General features: G+C 42.0%; 1 protein-coding gene across 10 annotated transcripts in view; it reads left to right on the top strand.

Annotated features, from left to right (window-relative positions):
* Positions 1 to 4,071: 4,071 nt before the first annotated feature.
* Positions 4,072 to 27,256, top strand: part of DOCK3 (dedicator of cytokinesis 3) — a 604,430-nt gene continuing 581,245 nt past the window's right edge. For 2 of the 10 annotated variants that reach the window (XM_043550357.1, XM_043550356.1), the window contains exon 1: positions 4,077 to 4,501. In XM_043550357.1, coding sequence (XP_043406292.1) covers positions 4,465 to 4,501 — 37 coding nt within the window. In that variant the 5' untranslated portion in view covers positions 4,077 to 4,464. Of the gene's footprint in view, positions 4,502 to 27,256 lie in introns of all 10 variants that reach the window. The other 8 variants (XM_043550354.1, XM_043550355.1, XM_043550359.1 and 5 more) reach the window with 7 other exon arrangements.

Genomic DNA, 27,256 nt, shown 5'->3' on the forward strand with positions numbered 1-27,256 from the left:
CAGTGTGGGGGATTTGGCATTCCTTCTTTAGTTTGTGAGACAGAGGTCTGGGGAAAGAGACTTTCAATGCTGCTTCCTAGACCATGATAGCTCAAAGGGTCACTGTGAGGGGAGATAAGGCTGATGATCTGCCAGTACAGCCAGTCTCTGGAACCCACGAAGCCCACCCTCAAAACTTTAGGTTTAGGGGCCCTAGATATTTAAGGAAAATCTTATCTTTCATTTTGATTTCTAAAATAACTATTTCCAGAATCTTTTCTTGCCAAGACTCTCTAAAATGTAAAGATCTACATTGACAGTAGAGATGGAATGAACAAGTAGCTGGGCTCCAATTCTGCAACAGGAGATTGGAAATGCACACAATCCTTATATAAAATAAATCTTACATTTGGGGTGTATCACAAAGAATCATTGTGCTATACCTATGCACAGTGGTGTGACCATCATAGTAAACTGTCAGTTACATTTGGAGGGAGGAGAGGAGGCACAACTTTATTCTGAAGGCCTGCCCAACAGTGCTAAAGTTGGCTCTATTTGCAAGGCTACTATATGTTGCTCTGGGCTTCCTTTGCTGCATATGGCTGACCCTGAGCTCCTTCTTCCTCCCCGGAGAACTAGCTCCTGTAGCTCCTTCACTGGACAAGATATTTATTTAGCATTATTCTCTGGGTAAGAATGTTTGTTAAAGAAATCAGGATTTGTCTTGGGCTGGTAGAGGACTCATTCAGTTTGTGAATGCATAACAATGAAACAGGTGTAAATAAATCTGATAGCTTTAAATTATGTAAAATTGCATTCCATCTACTGTGCTATAGAGGATAGTGATTTCTTAATCAGGATATCTGCCCCTCATGTCACTCTTTGGGAAGTACAAATGTACTAACTAACAAGATAACTGTATCTGAGGAGATAATTGGGGATTAAATATCTAATCTGTAGAATATTGCAAATAAATCTTAAAACGTTTCAATACTTAAAGAATCACTGGAACTGCTGATGCCACTTTTTTATATAATGGTCAAGATATACAAATGACCAATCTGTCTTTAAAACAAATATTTTGGTCCTCTGAAGGCTTTGTCTGTCCCCACTCCTAATTACTAGCCCCACCATCTCTTTAGAGTTTGTTTTCATCTAATCTTGTGTGGTGTTATATACCCTCAATCTGTTTTGTCTTCAGAGGGTGAGGGTGCTCAGAAGCGTCCTGCATATAGCATCATCATCCTGCTGAATTCTCCCTCAAAGAGGAGCAGCACTGGGGCTGTGAGGAGAAGCATTTGTCACTTCTGTAAAGAACAGGGCAACTAGGAGAGGGCTAGGAAGAATCCCCGAGAGCAGAGAATAGAGAGATGGCCATAGCAGAGGGACTGTCTCTTGTCTTTAAAAAGTTTAAAAAGTTTAGATAAAAATAAGATTAAGTGTTATATTATGAATGTTAAAGTGAACAGAAAAATCCTAAAAACTAGTAGCATCCTATCTGTAACAACAGAAATATCATGATTTCTCAATTTTTGTTATGACTAAAAGCTACTCTTGTACGCTATGAGAGTTCTTAGGAAGATAAGTAACAAAACTAATGCAAAATATGTGTGCTTACATTTATGTATAGAGTGAGGTTTGATAAAATAACTGTAGTTTTCTAAATCAAGAATGTAAGAGCACTTTCCTGCCTATTGGCCTTTGTATTTGTACTCTTATAAAATGCTGTCAGTACATCATCAATGTTAAAAATTTAATTGCACAAAAGTCAGAAAATTCATAATAAAGGTTTCCATGGCAACCTCAGCTCAGTAGCTCAATTCAGCAACCTTTATTATTTCATTACATAATTGCAGAACACATCTTTAGTAAAACAGAATGTTATATAACAAAAGTACTATGTAACCATAAAGTTGTATATATATCACATCTTATTGATAGATTTTCTGGAAGAGCTGTACAAAAAGAGCAGTTCTCTTCAATTATATTAGGGACAGTATGTACTGAAAAAAATAGATAAATTATCAGGACATTGAAGTGATAAATCCAATACCAAACTTACTGAAATCCTAGGAAACATCTAGAATGACACATCCTTCAACTTCTAAGGCTCTGTGAAGAATTCATATCTGATCTCTTGACATCAGAGGTAAAGTAGAAGTCATAGATGAAGTCTAACACAATACAAATGATAGATAATTGCTTTTCCAATCATCTGCATAAACACCCGTTACTTCTAGTTAGAAACTTGTCAAACTGTTCACAATCTCCACATTATAGGATTACATAACTTTCAGAAGAGTGTCACATTAGATAGTGTTAGATGAATATATTGTGAAAGCCCCTATTGTAATGCATAGGTAAATTTCCGATTTTAATGCAACTACAATCTCAGGCTCAATGGTGCAACAATATGTTTATTTTTTTAAAGAAAAACAGACTGGAGAAATAATGATTTTCACTAAATACTCATCAAACAATGCAAAAATTACAGTAAAATCTGCCTTACAGCCTACCTCTGAAGAGAGGTCCCTGTCACGACCAACTACTTGCAGAGACCACAGAACACAGCTGCTCTCTGGTCTGCAAACCTTTGAAGAGAGACCACCTCTTACAAGAGATCACTTTTGCTAACTCCCATGCGTGGTAGCTCTTGGCAGGTTTTACTGTACTTGGAAAACTTTCCACTAGCCCCTGGGCTAAAAATCTTTGAAGTTCCATCCTGAAAGGTCTCTTATTGAGAATAGGAGTGCAAACGGAAATACTATTTCAATTTGTAAAGCCACTGAATAGGGTGGAATATCAATGTTAAAGTTCATATCAGGAGAATAATAATCCAAATTGTTAGTTTTTTCTCTCATATAATCTGCATTAGGCATTTGTACCAGGACTGAAATACTGAATATGAATTTGAACTTAACTCCTATGATGCCTGCATGCTCAAAGAGTATGCCTTTCCTAGACCACAAATATTCATATGGTACTCACTGTACCACACAAACATTCTATAGCATATGACCTTAGGTGACTGAAATTCCTACCCTCCTGGGAGCAACAACTTTGAGTCCTAGTAGTCATCTTGGTTTATTCTTCTAAAATAGATAAATTGAATATGATGAAGTTTACTGTGAAGTTTTTCAGATGAGATATAAACAAAAATCTAAGATTCTAAATTATTCTCTTATTCTTTCAAGTAAGCATTTGTCCTTGTGTGTGTGGCCAAAATTCCCTTCACTGTGTGTCCTGTCTGCTGTTCATTTGCCAGATACCTGCAATCTGAGGGAGCTTTTATTATGGATTTAGTTAGGAAGCACTTTGAGATGCTTTAAGAAGAAATCAGCAATATAAATGTGAGTTAATAAAGGCCATACAGTGTATGTGCCTATTAAAGTGTTATAAACTGAAGGTTAGAGCAAGGGTTGGTTTATCACTTCACTGTTTGTTGAGGTACAAGCTTGTATACCGCTTCTCCTTGGTAGTACTGGTGGAACAGATCAGGTTAACTACTCAGCATGGACAAGCGCAATACTTATTATCAAACAACATCAGTGTAATAGTGACACACACGCACACTGTTCTGGATTAAACAATAGCTTTGTTTACAAACAAAATGTTAAAGTTCACAAATTCAGATTACATAACCTAGACATCTCTAGACATATCCGTGCTCTCCACTAGCTGGCAGAGCCCTGGTTCAAAAGAGGTAGAAGGAAAAATAAAAACTCACAGCTCTAGTTGTTTGGTGGCTGTCCACAAAGGCGGCGGCTGGTGGGGATAACATTTGGCACCTCCAAACCTGCAGTTTTCGCTGTTGCCAGATCTTGCCATTTGTTTTAGCAGAAGAGGTGTGATATTCGGAGTGTGTCTTTTCTCCATGCAGCCCCAGCTCCTGAAGGCATTTTTCCTTATTTCCCCTCAGGATCTGCTGTGGCGCAGGACCACTAACACCTCGTGTGCCCCCATTTCCCGCCCTTTTCGTTCCCCTCTGCGGGTACCGTGCGGCCCCGGGAGCGCTGGAAGGCAGGGGAGGTGTCTGCGTCTGCGCGCGATGTGGAGGGGGCGGCGGGCGGCGGCGGCGCCAGTCCTTCGGCGACGACGGCGACAGTGAGGAGGCTGGAGCTCATGATAGTGACCTGAGGGAGGGAAGTGGGGACCCCTAGAGCCGGGGGGCTGGACTGTGAGAAGCCGAGAGCCGCCGGTACCATTCTCATCACCGCGGGCCATTCGCAGCTCCGTGCTGGGTGCTGCCGAGCCCGGAGGGATCCGGCACCTGGCGCGGCGGCTCCCTGGGGAGTTGCGCACCCCTCCCGCCCCCCAGCACCTGCGCCTGGCCTGAGTGAGAGCGAGGAGGAGACGCTGCCGTGCCCGGGGGACTGTGCGGAGCAGCGGCTCCGCTGTCAGCTGGGGAAACCGCCTCCGCTCCATGAGCAGGGCTCGGCTGCTGCGCTCCGTGAGGGGGGAACCGCGGCCGCCGCCAGCACCAGCATGTGGACCCCGACCGAGGAGGAGAAATACGGCGTGGGTAGGTGCCGAGCCCCCTCTTCCCTTCCCCTGCTCCCCCAGCCACTGGCAGCACGGCGGCCCCCCTTTACTGCCTCAGTGGGCTGGGGAGCTCCGCACTGGATGTGGGTCTGTATCCCGAGCTGACCTCTTACGGTCCGAGGGTGGTGATGGGGCTGCCCCTCTTCTGAGCAGCCCCAGCTCTTGTGCCGCGGGCGGGCGTTGCACATTGAACCCAAAGTTGCTGTAGCGGGAAGGGTCGTGGTGGGCCGCAGGTGGAGGGATGCGGGGGTGGGGCTGTTGCTGCTGCATGGCAGCGGTCGTCTCTCCGCCTTTTGAAAACAGTAACGTGTGCAGCAATGTTCGCATCCCACTGTTCCCAACTGCACCACAGGCCTAGGCAGCCCCCAGCCCCCATCGCCTTGCGGGTACAGTAGGGAACGAAGGGGGCCATGTTATGGGGCCGGCCCCATCTCCCATGTGCGTTGAAGGGCTGCCCGCTAAAAATAAGATTAATATCATGAGGTCTGTGTGTGAGGTGAAACATCTGTTTGGGACTTTAATCCTTTCGGATTTTCGAGCCTGGAGTCCAGTGTTTATATGAATTGGCAGTCCAATTAAACTGTGCATGTTTGGTTTTGGGGGGTTTTGTGTTTTTTTTAGGCGGTAAGGGACAGGAAGGAGAGGAGTAGGCTTCCAGGGTCTACTTATAGGTTCTGTTTGCGGAAATAATCAGTAAACGAGTCTCTCAACCTTAATCTATTTATCTGCTATTCCTTTTTCTCTCTATTTTAATCTGTGGTCTGTGGTGTTCTTGTTTATATGGTTGAGTTTAGAGAAAGGGAAGGATTATGATGGTATGTCATTAGGGGGCGCCAGCGATGCACCTGCTCTGAGTCCTGGTATCCTTCCAGGAAAAGAGACACAAGATGTAACATATAGATAAATGTTAAAACCTGGTATTGTACTAAGCCCTGGCTATGATATTGAAAGCTGATGAGCATTTTTGGATTCTGGCAGCACTTAACACTAGTAACCCAGAGCTACTAAAAAAACCAAAATGAACGAAAAAAACCCCAACCTTTTAATGGTGAAACTAAGTAGTATGGTGTTATGTATAATATGAAGGGACTATATATACTCAGGTGACCATTTCCTCCATTTCAAAATTTGTAAAAAATTCACATCTTGTGTAATATTCCTGAAAATGTCAGTAAAAATACATTATACTTTCTGCTAACATTATTTTCCTGGGTGTTTGATATAGCTTATTGTACACTGTTAATAGTATATGCAGTTTTGGTCAGATGCCATAATGCACATCGAGTAACACATACTTGTTATAGTCAACATTCATTATATTTTTACAAACATGTCTTGTTTCTTGTAAACTTGGTATATTTTAAATACTTTTTATCAACACTTGATATTTTATCATGAAAATTGGTATCTCTAGGATGTGGGAAAACTGCACCTTCTGAAGTGACAGTTCACTTCTGCTCAATTATAAAGTTAAAACGTTAATGATTTAGCATAGGTGGTGAGTTATATGGACCTGTGGTGCCCCTGCTCCACCAATATTCAGGAACATGGGCCTGGCTCCACCAATGTTTGGGCTGATATTTTCAGAGCCATCCCGTCCATAGGGCAGACCGGGACAACTGAGTCGCTTGCTGGTGCCAGGCCCCCCGCTAACCCCCCAGGCTGCCCTGGACCCCACGTCCCCCTGAAGTGTGGGGGCCCCCCAAAGCGCTGGGCCCAGGGCAGTTGCCCCGGTCCATCCTGTGGATGCGATGGCTCTGCTTGGACCTGTTCTGGGCACCACCAAAAATTTTATAAACCTGGCACCCATGTGATTTAGAGCAATTTTTGAGCTGTGTAGAGGACCAGTAACATGACAAAGAATTCTCAGTTAATTTATCGTGTTATGCAGCTGTGTAGTAGTTTTATTACAGCTAGATTTATACATGTGGTAAAAACAAATTTTATTTGCTTAGAACAAGCATCATAGAACGTATTAATGTATAGACACATAAGGAATGCAGTTTTATAAGAAAAGCAATTAAATCTGGTGAATGTTTCTCCCAGAGATACATGTATTAAATGCAAAAACCTATGATAATACATGTAATAAGGATGTAAATTTACTACTAATTAATTAAAAAACCCAGGGGAAAATTCAGTTTAGGTACCTGCAGCAGTATTGTTACCACAATGTGTATACTGTGTAAAATACACATTTTAACCTCTAAGAAGAACCTGTATTGTAATCAGTAATATTATATATGGTTTTTGTGTTGAGAACCTTAAGTGAATCTTCTGATAAGTTTAACTTCATATTAGCAACTGTAATGTTGTATTAAATTAAGCTTTTTGTATTTTAAGTTTATATATAAAAATTGTATAGCAGGGGTACCATGTTTGTTTGTTAGTTTGTTGATGTTTTTTGGGTAACTGTTTAACTTTGCTTTAAATTGACTGTAGATGCAGGAAAGTCCCAGCTGCAGAACTATGAAGTTCCACAATGTGGCAATAATGTAACTAAAACCTTTTCTTACTCTAATGTGAAAGTGAATTTTTAATCATTTTCCTGAATTGTCATTCTATCCCATTTATAAACTGATTCTTCCTCACTGTGGACTAACAGCACATGAAGTTTGATGGTCTTAATACTTTCTCTTTTGAGCATTGTATCTAGTCATGGTGATCTTTGGAAAAAAAAGTTTCAGAGTAGCAGCCATGTTAGTCTGTATCCGCAAAAAGAACAGGAGTACTTGTGGCACCTTAGAGGCTAACAAATTTATTAGAGCATAAGCTTTCGTGGGCTACAGCCCACTTCATCGGATGCATAGAATGGAACATATAGTAAGATAATATACATACAGATAAGTTGGAAGTTACCATACGAACTGTGAGAGGCTAATTAGTTAAGATGAGCTATTATCAGCAGGAGAAAAAAACTTTTGTAGTGATAATCAAGATGGCCCATTTAGACAGTTGACAAGAAGATATGAAGATACTTAAGGAAATAGATTCAATATGTGTAATGACCCAGCCTCTCCCAGTCTCTATTCAAACCCAAGTTAGTGGTGTCTGGTTTGCATATTAATTCAAGCTCAGCAGTTTCTCATTGGAGTCTGTTTTTGAAGCTTTTCTGTTTCAGAATTGCCACCCTTAAGTCTTTTACTGAGTGGCCAGAGTGGTTGAAGTGTTCTCCTACCATCTTTTGAATGTTATGATTCCTGATGTCAGATTTGTGTCCATTTATTCTTTTGTGTAGAGACTGTCCAGTTTTGCCAGTGTACCTGGCAGAGGGGCATTGCTGGCACATGATGGCATATATCACATTGGTAGATGTGCAGGTGAACGAACCCCTGATGGCATGGCTAATTTGATTAGGTCCTATGATGGTGTCACTTGAATAAATATGTGGACAGAGTTGGCATCGGGCTTTGTTGCAACGATAGGCTTCTGGATTAGTGTTTTTGTTGTGTGGTGGCTGGTGAGTATTTGCTTGAGGTTGGGGGGCTGTCTGTAAGTGAGGAATGGTCTGTCTCCCAAGATCTGTGAGAATGAGGGATCATTTTTTAGGATAGGTTATAAATCTTTCATGATGCGCTGGAGAGGTTTTAGTTGGGGGCTGAAGGTGACAGCTAGTGGCGTTCTGTTATTTTCTTTGTTGGGCCTGTCCTGTAGTAGGTGACTTCTGGGTACTCTTCTGGCTCTGTCAATCTGTTTTTTCAGCAGGTGGGTATTGTAGTTTTAAGAATGCTTGATAGAGATCTTCTAGGTGTTTGTCTTTGTCTGGGGGATTGGAGCAAATGCGGTTGTATCTTAGAGCTTTGCTGTAGACAGTGGCTCCTGTGGTGTATCCTGGATGGAAGCTGGAGGCATGTAGGTAAGTATAGCAGTCAGTAGTTTCTGGTATAGGGTGGTGTTTATGTGACTATCACTTATTAGCACAGTAGTGTCCAGGAAATGGACCGCATGTGTGGATTGGTCTAGGCTGAGGTTGATGGTGGGATGGAAATTGTTGAAATCATGGTGGAATTCCGCAAGGGCTTCTTTCCCATGGGTCCAGATGATGATGATGTCATCAGTGCAGCGCAAGTAGAGTAGGGGTGTTAGGGGACGAGAGCTAAGGAAGCATTATTCTAAGTCAGCCATAAAAATGTTAGCATACTGTGGGGCCATGCGGGTACACATAGCTGACTTGAAGGTATATATTGTCCCCAAATGTGAAATAGTTGTGAGTGAGGACTAAGTCACAAAGCTCAGCCACCAGGTTTGCTGTGACATTATTGGGGATACTGTTCCTGATAGCTTGTAGTCCATCTTTGTGTGGAATGTTGGTGTAGAGGGCTTCTACATCCATAGTGGCGAGGAGGGTGTTTTCTGGAAGGTCAGGGATGGATTGTAGTTTCCTCAGGAAGTCATTGGTGTCTCGAAGATAGCTGGGAGTGCTGGTAGCGTAGGGCCTGAGGAGAGAGTCCGCATAGCCAGACAATCCTGCTGTCAGGGTGCCAATGCCTGAGATGATGGGGCGTCCAGGATTCCCAAGTTTATGGATCTTGGGAAGCAGATAGAATACCCCTGGTCAGGGTTCTAGGCAAAAAAGAGTATATGTGTGTTCTGCCTTCTTAACTAAAAAGCAACTGTATTGATTTTGCTTAAGCTGAGGCAGAGAGGGATCACTGTTGGGCTCTAAACAAGCCTGGAAAAGTCAACCTAAAGTGAGAAATCAGTAAGTGACAACAAGGGGGAATATAATGAAAGTTTCTGGAGTCTTGGTCATCTTCCTGTAACACCTGTTCCCTTATTTGGGCTATAAAGACAGAGGGTATGAACCTCAAGTGATAAGCAATTGAATGAATTGATTGTATACAATATTACTGTAATTATAAAAGTTTATCAAGTGAGGTGTTTTATGAAAGCCTGTGACACACCGGTAATTAAACCTGTAAAATGTATGTTTTAACACTATATAAAGAATTATGGATACTCATTGATATTAGGCTTTTCAATCTGTCCTCAAATAAAGAGAAAAACAAATCTCTCCCAGACAGGAAGGAATATCACAGCAATTTACCAGTCTCCTATGTAAATTAAGCATGGTGGAATCAAAACAATGGAAGCCCTATTTACATAGAGGGGGGTGGGAAGCCTACAGGAAGGGAAAAATGGAAGAAGGTCATTCTAACAAGTAATTGAACTCTGGAAGATAGATTTGTCTTTGCATATATTTTTGTCATCCTTCACTAGATGTACACAAGGGGTCAGAGCTCTTGCAAGCTGAAAAAGATGTGTACGTTAACCAAGGAGGGACTGAAGTCTCTATGAACTTAGTATAGGTGAGAAACCTGCTTAAGCATAGATCTTTCACCTTGGAAGACAAGGGAAGCTAGCATCTTGTACTCCTGTGGAAGGTCCTGACTGAGAGAAAGTCAGCTATGGTTGGGAAGAGTGATTAAGAGAAATCATTTGCAACAAAGCCAGTACCATGGTTAAGATTAAGTTTTAGACGTTTAGATGCATTTTCACTTTCATTTGCTTATAACCCTTTCTAACTTTATTCCATTTACTTAACCTATATCCTGCTCTTAAATTTGTTTTATTTTTACTATAGACCTACTTAGTGCTGTGTTTGAAGGGAAGGGTATGTTTAACAGTTAAGTTAATAAGCTGTAATGTACTTTCCTTTCTTTAAAGGAACAACTGACCTTATTATTTCTCTGAGTGATCCAGGTGAGGTCTGGATACTTAGGGCACATTGTTTCAAATACATTTGGGACTAGAAGTATGACCAACTCCCTGGCCTTTAATCTATCATTTGATAGCAGGAGCAAAAGTAATATGCACCCTGGCTGAACAGCACAGAGGTGCAAAGGAGAGAGAAGTCTGAGACTCTGTTTTAGCAGCAGCTCCTGTCCCTGTTGGGATAGGGGTTTCGTAACCGAGGCTGATGAGGGAGATGGTGTTATAGGGGAAATTAGAGAAAAGAGCTAACAGGAGAAAAGTCAAGCTTTGGAGCATGGATTAGAGGGAAGTAGAAATAATGGCAGTATGTCCCAGCTATTGAATTAGCCATCTGGCTAGTGAGTGTAAAGTTGTGAAGCTCTGCACGTAGCTTCTGGTGTGAACTAGAGAACCTATATTGTTTTGAACTCTATCTTTTATATTCTATTTAATCTTTTCCTGTGATATTTCTACTGCATATGTGAACCAATATCATTGCTGTCAGTGGCACCTGTGAATTTCCATTAATATTAACCAGGATTATGTACTTAAAATCTAGTGTATTTGTCTTATATGTCAAAGGAATAATGTTCAAATCTTTGGATGTGGTGTTTCAGTCAGAATTTGACATAACTGTCAAATGCTTACAACAACTTCTATGCAGTGAGGCTTTCTTCTTTTTACCAGCCCTTCACCTTGGAAAAAATTAGGGTCCGAGTCAGTTATCCAATCTGATTGCATTACATTTCTTTTAAGAATCAGAGGCTTTTCTCCTTAAATCAAATCAAGTATATGCTTTTATAAATCAAATTTGAGTTTTCAACTAACTGTCTCACAGTGGAGGGATTTCAGAGCAAAATAAAAACCCATAGATTTGTAGGTTTCAAGACCAGAAGGAACCATTATGATAATCTGGTCTGACCTCCTGTATAATACAGGCCATAGTACTTCCCCAAAATAATTTATAGAGCATGTCTCTTACAAAAACATCCAATCTTGATTTAAAATGATGATTTCCCCATTTGTAGTTGCATTTTGAGACCTATCAGTTAGCTAGTTTTTAATCCATTTAATGCCATGTTAATTTTATATCATTCTGGTTTTTTAGTCAAAATATTGTGCCGTACCAAGTCAAATGCCCCACAGAAGTCTAAGTATATTACATCAACACTATTAGCTTTATCAACCAAACATTTAATCTCATTTAAAACAAAAGTTAATTGGCAGGATTTATTTTCCATAAATCCATATTGATTGGCATTATTTATGTTACCCTCCTTGAATTGTCTATTAATTGAGTCCGATATCAGCTGCTCCATTATCTTGTCCAGGATCAATTTCAGACTGACAAGTCTATAATTACCTGTATCGTTCCTTTTACCCTTTTTAAAAATTGGCACAACATTAACTTTCTTCCAGTCTTCTGGAACTTCCCTAGTGTTCGAAGACTTATTAGAAAATCAGTATTAAAAGCCCAGAGAGTACACCAGCCAGCAATGTAAAAACTCTTGGAAAAAGTTATCTGGACCTGCTGATTTAAAGATATCTAACTTTTGTAGCTGCTGTTTAACATCCTCCCAAGTTTCTAGGCAAATAAAGAGTTGTTGTCATCATAATATAATAATATCATGTATTTTCCCAAAAGTAGAACAAAATATTTATTGAACACTTTGACCTTTTCTGCATTATTATTGATAATTATATCATGTCCATCTAGTTATGGACAAATAAAAATTTTTAAAAAGTATATTGGGAACAAAAAGAATCCTCTCTCTTATTCTTAACTCTGCAGGTCATTGAGAAATCTGTGTGTCCCTTTGCTTCCCATGTACATTTTTCTACAATTCCTAGCTTATATTCATTACTATCAGCTTCCCTTTTCTTTCATTTGTTATAAATTTTTTTATAGCTGCTTTCACTTCCCTCTTCCTTGATTGTGGCTTTTTTGGCATCTAGTAACATGTTTTTAAGCAATTCCCAGTTACTCACATTTTTCTGATTAAGTTCTTCCTCCCAGCTGATTTGGTTCATAATGGTTTTCAGTTTTGTGAAACTGGCCCTTTTAAAACACCAAGTATATCTATTACTGGTTTGGACTTTATTCTGTTGGCACATTATAAATGCGATCAAGTCAGTATCACTTGTACCTAAGCTACCATTAATTTTTACTTCTGTGGTCAGTTCTTCTTTATCTGTCAAGACTAGGTCTAATATAAAATTCCCCTGTGTTCAATGAAATACTTTTTGAGTAAGGAAATTGTCATCTATAATGTTAAGAAAGTCTGAGGATGTTTTAGTACTGGCGGCATGAGATCTCCAATATATGTCACTCAAATTGAAGCCCCTCATGATCGTGTGTCTTTTTAACCTAAATATTACAGATAGTGTGTAAGGAGCCGGTCATCCCATTCCTTAGTATAATTTGGTGGTCTGTAGCAGACACCAACTAATACCCGATCTTATGCTTTGTCTGTTAGGACATTGATCCATAAGCATTCAGTGTCATTCTTTTTCCAAATGATCAGAGACTCAGAAACAGGTTATGCCATTTTTGACATAAAGTGCCACTCCCCCTCTCCTTTGGCCCATTCAATCCTTCCTACGTAGGTTATAACCATTTATTTTTTTAATATATATAACTTAGTTACAACTTATAGTTACTAGAAGTAGAAAGGTTTCAGAGTAACAGCCCTGAAGTGAGCTGTAGCTCACGAAAGCTTATGCTCAAATGAATTTGTTCGTCTCTAAGGTGCCACAAGTACTCCTTTTTTTTTTGTAGAAGTAGAAAATATCAGTTTGTCAGAAATGATTGATACATTCTGCCATTGAAGTAGCAGTGCATTCTGCATGTGTATATAGACTTTCTGTGATGGTAGGTGGTGACTAGGGATAAGCAGCCTTCCAAAGGATAAGGTAACTTTGTCAGCTCAACAGTTCTTAAATGTAGACAATAGATCAAACACTTGCTTTTCTCCATCTGGATTGGTTCCACTTCAGGCAGCTAGGTTTTAAATGTCATATAAAAGAGGGCACCTTAGAGAATTTAAAGAGATTGTTCTTATTCTTTCTCTCCTCTGATAAAGAAATCATATTGATGATTTAAAAACTTTACCAAATATCCATTACATATTAGTATACATGAAGGACAGCAGTTTTCAGAAGCAACCCATGCAGTGCTGTGAACTCTCATGATTGTATTTCAAGTCTCACAGTATTCTGTATCTCCATTTCTTTAAAGCACTAGCTCCTGGAGGCATGTGATGAGGTGGAAATCTCAGCTTTTATTTAAAACTGTGTTATTTTTAAGCCCTCATGATTGCAAAAATATTTACAATGTGACACATGCACTCCAAAGACTCAAAGCAGAAGGAAAATAAAAAACACCAAATGTATTACCTGATTAATATTTCATTATTTTTCAGTGCCCCTGGGTGATGGGAATGAGTATGGGAAACTGATGGGAATGAGTAGATGTTGAGATTTTTACTAGAGTGTTGTCTTTGGATTCTGATACAAACAATAACATTCTGAATCTGCGTCTGGCTATGAAGTCTTTTATAAATTTGAAGATCAACCCCTTTCTAGTTGTTTAAGGGTGAAAGGAGCTCCCACTGGAGCTTCTTAGACTTCAAGGCCAGAAGGGGATACTAGGGTAATCTAGTCTGATCTCCTGCATAATACGGGCCATAAAATGGCTATTATGAGAGAGAGATAATTTCCATTATTCTAAATACACAAATTGCCAGAGTGGAATAAACAGCATTACTCAGAATCCTCTCATTGGGAAATTGGGGATTGTCTATTTGAGGAGCATAGTCCAAGACAAGATAAACTTCAAAGCCATTGGCTCAGTTGTGCTCTGGCAGCAGGCAAGTGGGAGCTGAACCAAGGTATCTGCAATAATCTGTCCACTAAGTGGTCTCTCCACAATGTAGTCTTATTTGTAAACTGCAACAACAGAAAGATGCCAAGAGTTTGCTCTTGATGCTGAAATCCCTGAACCTGGAAGACAGACTATGTCTTTTCACCAAGAAAAAACCCATCAATGGCCTACAAAATAGGCCAAATGTAATTCTGAAGACCTGTTAGTTGCCATGCGGTCTGTCATAAATATAAAGGGAAGGGTAACCACCTTTCTGTATACAGTGCTATAAAATCCCTCCTGGCCAGAGGCAAAACCCTTTCACCGGTAAAGGGTTAAGAAGCTAAGATAACCTCGTTGGCACCTGACCCAAAATGACCAATGAGGGGACAAGATACTTTCAAATCTGGAGGGGGGGAGGAACAAAGGGTTTGTCTGTCTGGATGATGCTTTTGCCAGGAACAGATCAGGAATGCAGCCTTACAACTCCTGTTGAGTTAGTAAGTAATCTAGCTAGAAATGCGTTAGAGTTCCTTTTGTTTAATGGCTGGTAAAATAAGCTGTGCTGGATGGAATGTATATTCCCGTTTTTGTGTCTTTTTGTAACTTAAGGTTTTGCCTAGAGGGATTCTCTATGTTTTGAATATGATTACCCTCTAAGGTATTTACCATCCTGATTTTACAGAGGTGATTCTTTTACCTTTTCTTTAACCTTTTCTTTAATTAAAATTCTTCTTTTAAGAACCTGATTGATTTTTCATTGTTCTTAAGATCCAAGCGTTTGGGTCTGTGTTCACCTGTACAAATTGGTGAGGATTCTTATCAAGCCTTCCCCAGGAAAGGAGGTGTAGGGCTTGGGGGGATCTTTTGGGGGAAGACGTCTCCAAGTGGGCTCTTTCCCTGTTCTTTGTTTAAAACGGTTGGTGGTGGCAGCATTGGGTTCAAGGACAAGGCAAAGTTTGTACCTTGAGGAAGTTTTTAACCTAAGCTGGTAAGAATAAGCTTAGGGGGTCCTTCATGCAGGTCCCCACATCTGTACCCTAGAGTTCAGAGTGGGGAAGGAACCTTGACACGGACTATGGGTCTCCAGATTCATAAAAATGGAAGTCGAAAACCCCCAGAAGATTGCAGTTTTCAGTGATTGCTTTCAGGTACCTTAATGTTAATAGTGAATGAACTGTATAGCATAACTACAGTTGAGAAGAAGGCTCCTGTATCCATCCAAATAACTTGTTGTGTTGTTCGTGTAAACACTGTTGTTTTTGTTGACTGTTACTGGCTTTTAGAAGCTGTCCCTCGGTGCCCTCCAGTGACAGTACAGTTGGTACAAGCACTTCTGGTGAGGACATGCACCGCCGACCCAAGGAGTGTAGCGTGGATATACATAAGTGATTTAATGGTAATGTAAATTAGATCGACGTAATTTTGTAGTGTAGACATGGCCCCAGGGTCAGAGCTAAATACAAGATGAAACAGATAGTTTGGCACATACTCTGTCTAAGGGACCATTCAAGGTGAAGTGGCCTGTTAACACTCCTGTAGTCATAGGACAAAAAGGGGGGTCAATAGATTACAGATTGTTATTTAGACTGTGATTTTTAGTGTCCAGCAAAATTATCAGTTTAAGCTCCCAGGCTTGTCTTTTGAAAGTGTTGTGCAGGTTTCCTTTGAGGATGAGGACTGATAGGTCAGATATAGATTCATTGTTTTAAGAAAAGTGTTCACCCAGAGGGAATATGGCATTCAGGGTGGATAAAAATCAGTTGACTTAAAAAAAATCGGATTTTTTTGATAAAATGTTTTTTTCCTCAAAAACCTATCTAAAGATAGTTTTAGTTAAGATACATTATAGTTTAAAGATATCTCATCATGGAATAGGGATTATACATTCTAATTCTATAGTATGAGACAATATAGTCATGTAATATTTAAGAAAAGTTTTGTAAATGAGTTCCAATAGTTCATTGAATAGGGTCCCAATCAGCAGCCCCACATCAGCTGCCCCACCCTGCTTCCAGTGCCTCCCACCCACCAGCAGCCCCACTGATCAGCAATTCCCCCTCTCTCCCCGCACCCCGATCAGTTGTTTCATGGCATGCAGGAGGTTCAGGGGGCAGGGGGAGGAGTGAGCGCATGGCAGGATTTGAGCAGGGGGTGGGAAGGGGTGGAGTTGGGGCAGGGCCTGTGGCAGAGCCAGGGGTTGAGGAGTGAACACCCCCCAGCATATTGGAAAGTTGGCGCCTGTAGCTCCAGCCCCGGAGTTGGTGCCTATACAAGGAGCCGCATATTAACTTCTGAAGAGTCGCATGTGGCTCCGGAGCCACGGATTGGCCACCCCGGTCTAGAAGATACCATCAGAGATGCTTAGTTTTGCAGTCTCAAACTGTGGATTTGTGTCTCCAGAGATAACATGCTTGTTAACAGCAAAAATATTTTAAAATAAATAAATAATATATAGAAGTGAGAAATAACAGACCTCAACCCTATTGTCCCTCTGCAAATTTGTGTACAAGTGAACAAGGAGAAGAAGTCTGGAGATAAATGTGAGAAGGGAGGGACAGGCAGTAGAAACAAAAGTGAAATTGTTTGAGCAGCATATTCCAGAAGTCTTGAGGTCTTTCTGAGTGTAGCCTTCATTGATTTGAGATCTACCATATCATTCTCTCACTAGAAGGGAAAACCTATAATGGCAGCAGGCCGTAAAAGAGACCCAGTTTGGGAATATTTTAATGAAGTTCCTCTACCTGTGGGTAAGACAGCCATGTGTGCAAAATGCGAACCATGAAACAAAGAAATGCAAGGCCTGGTAGCCTGAATGAAAAAACATCATGAGAAGTGTTCCTTCTCAGGAGGAAGCTGTGTTGAAGATGATGAAAGGATTATTTCTGAACATGCAGGATCTTCAGGTTGGTAAACTTTTTTTATTTCATACTTCTTTCTTAAGGACTGCCTCTCTTCCTCCTGGACTATTCTGAAATTCTCGTGTTTGAGCAAAAAATATAGTTGTTACTCTATGGTACTATCATTTTAGATGCAGTTGTGATAAAAACAAAGAGCTGAAATAGGTCGATCTTCCTTTTACAATTTCACCTTTAAAGTAGTACCGAGTGTCGGTGAATGCAATGAGTAATACTAAATGAACAGTATGGTAATAATAATTAAATAACTGCATTGACTTATTTTGTTTAGGAGAATCCATCCTCAACATACAGGATTCTGAAGACTATCCACCTTCCAGATCACCATCATTTTCTATAGTTTCAGAGTTATCTGCCAATGATAGTGTTTTAGTCACATCGTGTTTGTGAGTTCAATCCTTGAGGGGACCATTTAGGGATCTGGGGGCAAAAATTGGGGATTGGTCCTGGTTTGAGCAGGGGGTTGGACTAGATGATCTCTTGAGCTCCCTTCCAACCCTGATATTCTATGATTCTATGTCACATAGCCACAGTATATCACCTGTACCAAAAAGAAAAAAAAAATCTCCATCATCCAGAAACCACCATCGATAAGTTTGTGATAAGAACCAGCAGATTACAATAAAGAGGTAATTGATGAAAAAATTACCTGGTTTGTTTATGCAACAAACTCTCCTTTCCGTATGATTGAGAACCCACACTTCATTAACATGGTTCGTCAATAAGACCAGAATACAGTGGTATATGTCACAGGCAAATTTCTGGATAAAGTGTATGAAAGAGAAATTGAGCAGTGTGCAAAAGGTCTAGAGGGTGAAGTTGTTAACCTGAGTCTTGATAGGTGGAGCAATGGCCATAATGATCCTGTTATATGTGCTTGTGTGGCAACAGAAGAAGGGAATGTCTTCCTTACAGAAACAATTGATACATCAGGAAATGCACACACAGCAGAATACTTACAAGAAGTAGCAGTAAAAGCTATAACAAACTGTGAAAAAAAATTCAAATATCTAGTACGCAGCTTGGTCACAGACAATGCTGCAAATGTATCCAAGATGAGAAGAAATTATTTAAAAGAGAGTGAAGAGAGTCCCAAGCTAATAACATATAGTTGCAGCGCTCATCTGGTGCACCTCCTAGCCAAAGGCTTCAGTGTTCCAGAAATAAAGGCTAATGTTGTTGAAATTGCAAAATACATCCGTTAACAACCACTTTGCAGCAGCTGCTCTGAAAACAGTGGGAGGAACCAAGCTAACTCTCCCGCAAGACGTGTGACGGAACTCAGGAGTGGACTGTTTTGAGCACTAGATCAAGAATTGGCCTAATCTGATGACACTTTGTGAACAAAATCATGAAAAAATAGGTGGCACTGTCACAGCCAAAGTTCTCAACACTGGGCTTAAGAGAAATGTTGAACACATGCTGAGTACCCTGAAGCCTATTTCTGTAGCCATGAACAAAATGCAGGGAAATAGCTGTTTTATTGCTGACGCTGTTGAAATTTGGAAGGAACTGAGTGAGATCTTAAAAAGAGAAATATGCAATGACAGAGTTAAATTACAAGCATTAAAAAAACGAATTGGACAAGCACTATCTTCAGCTCATTTTCTAGCAAACATTCTCCATGCTCGGTACCAGGGTCAAACCTTAACTGCTGAAGAAGAGGAGTTGGCTATGACATGGACATCCAGCAGTCATCCCTCCATAATGCCAACTCTAATAAACTTCAGAGCTAAGAGTGAACCATTCAAGAAACATGTTTGCTGATGATGTTTTAAAGAAAGTCATATCAGTGAGCTGGTGGAAGTCACGTAAGCACTTGGATTCAGAAACTCTTGAAGTGATGATCTCACTTTTAACAGCAGTAGCTTCTTCTGCTGGTGTAGAAAGAATATTTTCTTCCTTTGGACTAATTCATTCCAAATTGAGAAATTGTTTGGGACCTGAAAAATCAGGAAAGCTTGTTTTTCTTTTCCAGATTATGAACAAACAGGAAAATAAAGGTGAAGATGCCTGAGTTAGCTGAAGAAGCCAGGGGTCTGTCGGTGTTACGCTTGCTTCTGATTATGAGCTTTGAGAGGTTGGTGGAGTGTCTGAAGATCAGAAGAGGGGGTTTAGGAAAGATTTCTTTTGGGATGGGGGTCCCCATCAAGTATGGGTGGTTGTTGTTTGATACCTTGTATGGGTTCTAGCGTGAGGTGGTAGGTGACAACTGTGAGTGTGCGGTCAGAAGATTTTATTTCTGTATTGAAGCAGGTTCTCTCACCATCCAAATACCCTGAGAGAACCTGCCTTTATACAGAAATAAACCCTCTGATAACCTCATCACCCCCTGAGGGAGGTACTCTCCTCACTTTGAAAACTTATGAACTAAACTATTTGAGGTTAATTCGGCGTAATGAGAGAAAAAGGAAGGGGCATAAATTGGACTTTCACACAAAGTAAGCAGACTGACTGTGCAGATGATATCAGCAAGCTATTTCATGTCCTTAGAGACATGCAAGCCAAAACAAATGATCTCCATACTTTATGTAGATAATTAGATCCTGCCTGAGTCAAAATAGTGAATTCAGCCTGTGCTGAGTGCAGTTTACTGGGTTTTTATCTACAGCTAATCAGGGATTGGAGCGACTTTGGAGAGGGACTGTGACATAAGACAAATCAAGCTTTTACTTTTTTCTCAAAAGCCATCATATTTTCTCCATGTTTCCTCCTCTTGGCAGATGCAAAACTAATATTACTATTCTACCTCTCAAATGGGCCTTTAGCGCATCTGAGAATTGCCTGCTAGAAAATGTTGAGGGTGACTTCTTTTTTCAGTACAGTTTTTGAAATGAGGATCTAATAAAAGCAAAGAATTCAATCTCCATCAACACGGCTGTTTCTGACGTGGATCTGTTGCTATTTGAAGAGTTGTAGGGTCATGATCAGAGACTAGATTGGTATCATTGGAGGAGTCAGTTACAGTATTAACCAAGTCTCTGGAGATCAAAAAGAAATCCACACAGAATAGGACCCATGTATTGGGTCAAAGTCTGAATGAGTATGGGTATGGATGTATGAGCCACCAAATATCACATAGTCTTAGACCTTCAGTATGCAATTCCGGGGCCATTCTAGTTTCGGTTGGTTTATGACACTGAGTATGAGATTTATTCACAAAAGAATCAAGCACTTCATTCATAGCCTTAGGAATCACAACAGGAATATGAGGTTCTCTGTATAATTTAGTAAAAAACCTCTGAAAGGTTTCAGGATCATCAAGGCTTCGTGCCTATTAGCAGTAATTAATTCAGATTTATTTATGGCAACTTTAAGGATTAAAAATCTGCCCTGAAAGTGTGAAATTGACTTAGACTGTTACTACCAGCGATTTATGGAGCAGAATGGCTACCTCTATGGACTTGGATGAGAAGCGGCAAGACGCTGCTTTTCCTACCCAGTCACATTCTAACTGAGCAGCCTGATCTGTGGTCAAGTGTGCCTGCTGCAAAAGCACTACATCTGCCTTTCGTTCTTTAGTAATGAGTATACTTTGTTTCTTTTAATATTGGTTTAGAGTCTCTTTACATTCCAGGAAATAAAATTGAGATTCAGGACCATTGGCTATGTTAAGAATTTTTGTCATCTGTGACCTTATAAATGAGGGTGATGGAATGTTTGTTTGTGTCATTTGCTCTATTGCCTTCCATCCCACTCACCTCATAGAATCCCGTGGAGAGCAGAGTGTCATCTATGAATGAAATACTTCAGATGCTTACTCCACAGACTTTTGGATTACCTTGCCTGTTGCTTGCCACTTGCCAGGCCTCCAGAGAATAATGTAGGTGCAGAAGCATGGGGGGAGGCATCAGCATTAGGTCTTATCTACACTACCTCAATAAATTGACCTAAGTTACACTACTTTAGTTACGTGACTAAAATAACTGGAGTCGACGTATCTTAGGTCGACTTACCGTGGAGTCTGCAATGTACGATGTTGACGGGGGATGCTCTCCCGTCGACTTACCTTACTTTTCTCATTCCGGTGAAGTACTGGAGTCGGGTGGAGTATTGGAGTTCACTGGAGAGCGCTCTGCCATCAATTTAGCGGATCTTCACTAGACCCACTAAATCAACACCCGCTGCATCGATTGCAGCAGCGCCAATCTACCAGTAAGTGTAGATATGGCCTTAGTGGCAGCCACCTGCAGAAGCTTGATGCAATTCACTGTCATGTATAGTGCAATTTTCCTGAGTGATGTTGGTCTAGAGAGAGGTGGAAAGGGGTGGGCAAGAATGGGGGTGATAAAGAGAATATAGGAGAGGGCTCTGAAGAGGGGAAGGGAAAAGCACAAAAAGACATTAAAGCAAAAACATAAAAACACCCTAAGTTGACATACTGCAGAGCATGATTCGCTGTTTTTGGGATGTGGTATTGGGCATTATGGGCCCACTTTAAAGGTAAATCTGAGTGAAAAAGCAAGAATTGTCAAGTACTTAACACTATAAACAAAGCTAAACCAATTGTAAGTTCCAGAGGGTGGACTGGCGAGGCACACCCATGCAGTCTGGTAGTTTCACCAAATACCTACTATTTAAATTATATTTTCCAACAGGCATTCTGTATTTCCCATACTGCAACAAAGGAAGCACACATTAAAGAGATAGAAAGGGATCACATGCTCCGCAAACATGAATTTTCTTAATTTGGTGTGTCAAACATATGCCTGAGTATATTGTACCACCTGAAAGTCCAACCCTTTTCCAAGTAGTGGGACAGTGGAAATGGGGCAAGTAGGGGATTGCCTTGTACGATGAAGTATGATGGCGAACTCTGCTCTCCAGGCTGTTACGGTAGCCATGAAGGTGTACAGGGATTTACTCTGAAACACCCTGGCTAACATGGCTTTGGTCAAGCAGATTAGGCTCATTAGCTTGGGCAGCTGAGCAGCTGGTCTAAGAGAAGGTCACTCTGAAAATAAACCTGCTGCCAGTAAGTTCTTCAGTTGTTTTGGTTTACCTTGCCACTGGAAATGGTCTTGTTGGTCAAGAGAGTGTGTGAGTTGGTACACAACTGCTAATCCGTTTAAAAAAAAAATTCTCACACAGCCTTTGAAAATCCAACAAGTCTGGCAGTGATGGGACAATGGTGAAAGTGACATGCAGTGGATATTGCTGGCAGTCATAGATGTGAACCTGCATGAAGGGAAGGTCGAGGCTTTGGTTACTCCGCATTGACCTGGGGTGATACTGAAGTCCGACAGAATCTTGATCAACTTGGCTGCTCTGTTCAGGGACAACACAGCTGATCTCAGTCTGAGGAGCCCTGACCAGCTTACCCTGGCTGGAGGGTGTCCCATAATGTGGTCAAAATTCAATCAAGCCTTGAAAAGTTTCCTTTTATTTCAGTGTTGTGACGTGGAATGTTTGTACGCTCCTTGAACTCCCAACCAAACCAATCATCTTGCCTGGTGGACTACTCTAGTTGCAAGATATTGTATAGACCAGTGGTCTCCAACCTTTTTACGCCCAAGATCACTTTTTGAATTTAAAGGCAACCCAGGATCTACCCCGCCCCTTCCTTGAGGTCCTGCCCCCCCTCACTCCACCCCCTCCTCTCTCCGTCGCTCACTCTCCCCCTCCCTCACTCACTTTCACTTCTGGGGGGTTGGGGTTCGGGAGGGGGTGCGGGCTCTGGGCTGGGGCTGAAGGGTTCTCAGTGTGGGAGGGGACTCTGGGCTAAGCTGGGGCTGGGAGGTTGGTGTACAGGAGGGGGTGAGGGGTGCAAGCTCTCGGAGGGAGTTTGGGCGCAGGAGCGGGTTCCGGACTGGGGCAGAGTGTTGGTGCAGGAGGGGGTGTGGGAGGGAGTATGGGTGCAAGAGGGGGCTCTGGGCTGGGTGTTGGGGTGCAGGCTCCCACCGGGGGGCACTTACCTCTGGCGGCTCCCGGTCGGTAGTGCAGCGGGACTAAGGCAGGCATGCCTGGCTGCCCCAGCCCCACTCAGGCACATCGGCATCTACTCCCCATCATGAGCTGGGCCACTCCACCACTCTGCCAGCCAGTAGTGCACCATGTGGCCATTCCGCTCCCGGAAGGGGCCAACATGTGCTGCCCCTCTCTGCAGGCACTGCTACTGCAGCTCCCATTGGCCACAGCTCCCCGTTCCCACCCAGTGGGAGCTGCGGGGGCGGTGCTTGCGGGCAGCCCCGTTGCACCACCGCAGCCAGAGATTGTGATAGACTGGGAGAGTCCCCAGGATCGACCAGTTGATCACGATGGACAGGTTGGTGACCACTGGTATAGACATTACAGTGCTGAGTGAGATGCAACTTGCTGAGGAGGGTCAACTAACTGAGGAGAATGCTGGGTACATGGTTTTTCTGGAAGGGACACCTACAAAACAAGCCGTGCGTCTCAGGAGTCAGCTTCCTTATCAGCAAGACTCTTGTCTCATTTGGAGATCCTACCCATCAGTATAGATGAAGCTCTGTCTGCCCCAAGAGATGTACGTTATGCTTCACTAATCAGTACTTAGCACTGACAATGACTAACTGAGGGTAAGGAGAAGTTTTGTTCGAATTAAATGACTTGATCTGATTGACTCCCCATGAAAAGCTGATTATTTTAGGTGACTTTAGTGGTCATGTTGACTGTAATGATTCTACATGGTGTGGCATAGTTGGCAAACATGGTGTCAGCAAAATGAACCTCAATGGCCTACTTTTGCTGATGATGCGTTGAGCTCCACTGTCTTCCAACTCCCTTACAAATATAAAACTACCTGGATACACTCTTGCTCACATCACTAGCATCTGATCAAGTGTGTGTTGGTCCAACAGCCTAACATACAAAATGTGCTCGCAACTTGGATATTACACTGAGCTGATTGTTTGACTCATCACCATCTTGTTCAATCAAAGCTTTCCCTGTTTATTTGGCCAAAAATGGGGGGAAAAGTCAGTTAAGCACATAAATACTGCCTGGTTGAAAGATTTGGTGATCGTCGAACAACTTTCAACACAGCTAACCGCTGTTTTAGAAACTCTTCCAATGAATAGTGATGATGCATCTGCCAAATGGCTTTTCCTGCTTGACACACTCTGTAACGCTGTTGTGGACTGTGTTGGGTATATGAAATGCCGTTATCCAGACTGGTGCAGTAATGGTGATCCTGAACTGTCATGTGATAGCAAGGCAATTTGATAAGCACAGTTGCGCTCTTAGATGAGCCTTTCTGAGTCAGGAAAGGCCACATACTGGGTATATTGTAGCATGCTCCAATGCACAGTCTGCCAAATGCAAAATATGTGGTTTGACTGTAAAGCAGATGGAACCATAGGCTCTTGCTGATAAATATAACTCCAAAGGTTTCTGTGATGGGGTCAGTGCTGTGTGGCCCTACCCGATCTGCCTTGTCACTGCTAACAAGTGCTAATGTTGCATCTCTCATCGCAGATTGCACTGTCATCAATCAATGGTGGTGTGAACATGTTAATTGTTTATCTACTGTTTCTGATGAATCACTGGACAATGTCCACATCTAAGATGCTTGGCAATCCACCCACATGAGCCGAGGTGTTGGACAGTGATCAAAGTCAGAGGTGATGCGTGTGTGCATGTGGGGTCAAATGCCCCCCCTCCCAGATTGCTCAGTCATGAGTTGTGGCCAGGCCCCCTCCCTGCGGAGCAGCTGAGCTGGGGAGCTGCATCAGACGTGGAGAGGCTGCCACTTTAACTCTGCTGGGAGAGGCGGAGGAACAGCTGGGAGCTGCACGGAGGGGCTGCTGCTTTCCAGAAGTGGGAGGGGAGTGCGTAACTCAAGCTGTTATGGGATTGTGCCCCCTCTCCACTGTCAGTAGGCACAGGTCATCTATGGTTCACGTAAGAAAGAATAGTAAGTCTTCTGGTCCCAATTCTATTCCAACTGAAGCTTTCAAACATGGAGAAACTCTTATTGATGGGCTTGTTGAATTTTTCTTACATATCTGGCTTCAAAAAATCATACCACAACAACTGAAAAATATCAACTTCAGCAACATCTATGAGCATAAAGGCTCAAAAAGCAACTGTGGTAATTACAGCGGTATCTCTTTGCTGTCTGTGGCCAGCAAGATTCTTGCCCAAATCTGCCTGAAATGACTCCTGACTCACATCATCAGCAATGTTCTATCTGAGTCACAGTGCTACTTTAATGCTCAGAGGATTACTATTGACACTATTTTCTTCATTCAACAGTTACAGGAAAAATGATGTGAACAGCACCAACCTTCGCACATCATGTTTTTCGAGCTAAGCAAAGCATTCATAGAATCATAGAATATTAGGGTTTGAAGGGACCTCAGGAGGTCATCTAGTCGAACCCCCTGCTCAAAGCAGGACCAACACCCAACTAAATCATCCCAGTCAGGGTTTTGTCAAGCTGGGCCTTAAAAACCTCTGAGGAAGGAAATTCCACCACCTCCCTAGGTAATCCATTCCAGTGCTTCACCACCCTCCTAGTAAAAAAGTTTTTTCCTAATATCCAACCTAAACCTCTCCCACTGCAACTTGAGACCATTACTCCTTGTTCTGTTATCTGCTACCATGGAGAACAATCTTTGGAACTCCCTTTCAGGTAGTTGAAAGCAGCTATCAAATCCTCCGTCATTCTTCTCTTCTGCACACTAAATAATCCCAGTTCCCCTAGCCTCTCCTCATAAGTCATGTGCTCCAGCCCCCTAATCATTTTTGTTGCCCTCCGCTGGACTCTTTCCACTTCCTTCTTGTAGTGTGGGGCCCAAAACTGGACACAGTACTCCAGCTAAATGTGGAGGGGAATGCCAAATAGAGGGGAATGATTACGTCCCTCGATCTGCTGGCAATGCTCCTACTTATACAGCCCAAAATGCCATTAGCCTTCTTGGCAACAAGGGCACACTGTTGACTCATATCCAGCTTCTCGTCCACTGTAACCCCTAGGTCCTTTTCTGCAGAACTGCTGCCTAGCCATTCGGTCCCTAGTCTGTAGCGGTGCATGGGATTCTTCCATCCTAAGTGCAGGACTCTGCACTTGTCCTTGTTGAACCTCATCAGATTTCTTTTGGCCCAATCCTCCAATTTGTCTAGGTCCCTCTGTATCCTCTCCCGACCTTCGAGTGTATCTCCTCCCAGTTTAGTGTCGTCTGCAAACTTGCTGAGGGTGCAATCCACGCCATCCTTCAGATCATTAATGAAGATACTGAACAAAACCGGCCCCAGGACTGACCCTTGGGGCACTCCACTTGATAGTGGCTGCCAACTAGACATGGAGCCATTGATCACTACCCTTTGAGCCCGATGATCTAGCCAGCTTTCTATCCACCTTATAATGCATTCATCCAGCCCATACTTCTTTAACTTGCTGGCCAGAATACTGTGGGAGACTGTATCAAAAGCTTTGCTAAAGTCAAGGAATAACACATCCACTGCTTTCCCTTCATCCAGAGAGCCAGTTGTCTCATCATAGAAGGCAATTAGGTTAGTCAGGCATGACTTGCCCTTCGTGAATCCATGCTGACTGTTCCTGATCACTTTCCTCTCCTCGAAGTGCTTCAAAATTGATTCCTTTAGGACTTGCTCCATGATTTTTCAGGTGAGGCTGACTGGTCTGTAGTTCCCCGGATCCTCCTCCTTCCTTTTGACGTGGTCAAACACAGTGCTGTCTGGAAATTACTTGCTAAATTTGGATGATCAGAGAAATTTATTAACATTTTTTGTCAGTTCCATGAATGCATGGCTGGAAAAGTTAGCGTTGATGGTGATCTAACAGACTCATTTCCAGTCATGAACAGGGTGAAACAAGGATGTGTCCTCGCTCCTAGCCTTTTTGGTCTATTCTTTGCTGCGATGCTAGAGAAAGCCCTTCGTGGTTCTTCAAATGGTGTCTTTATGCACTTCTGCAGTGGTGAACTCTTCATTCTACATTTACGTGTGAACACCAAGGTGATACAGGTGTTGATCCAGGAACTGCTTTACTCCGATGATTGTGCCTTGATGGCACACTCTGATGCAGCACTACAAGATCTTATAACCTGCTTTGTTGTGGTGGCTAAAAACTTTGGCCTCACTATCAGCCAAATGAAAATCACTCCTCAACAATGCTACTAAGACCTGTCAATTCGCTTGAAAGGTACCACGCTCCAAGCTTGAAAACAGTTCAGTTATCTCAGCAGCATGTTGAACAATGAAGTGACAATTGACCAAAACATGGATACATGAATTAAGAAAGCCAGTGCTGCATATGGTAACCTCCATCGCCAAA

Source organism: Chelonia mydas, chromosome 7, assembly GCF_015237465.2.
Source record: "Chelonia mydas isolate rCheMyd1 chromosome 7, rCheMyd1.pri.v2, whole genome shotgun sequence".
In the NCBI taxonomy this organism is placed as follows: domain Eukaryota; kingdom Metazoa; phylum Chordata; order Testudines; family Cheloniidae; genus Chelonia; species Chelonia mydas.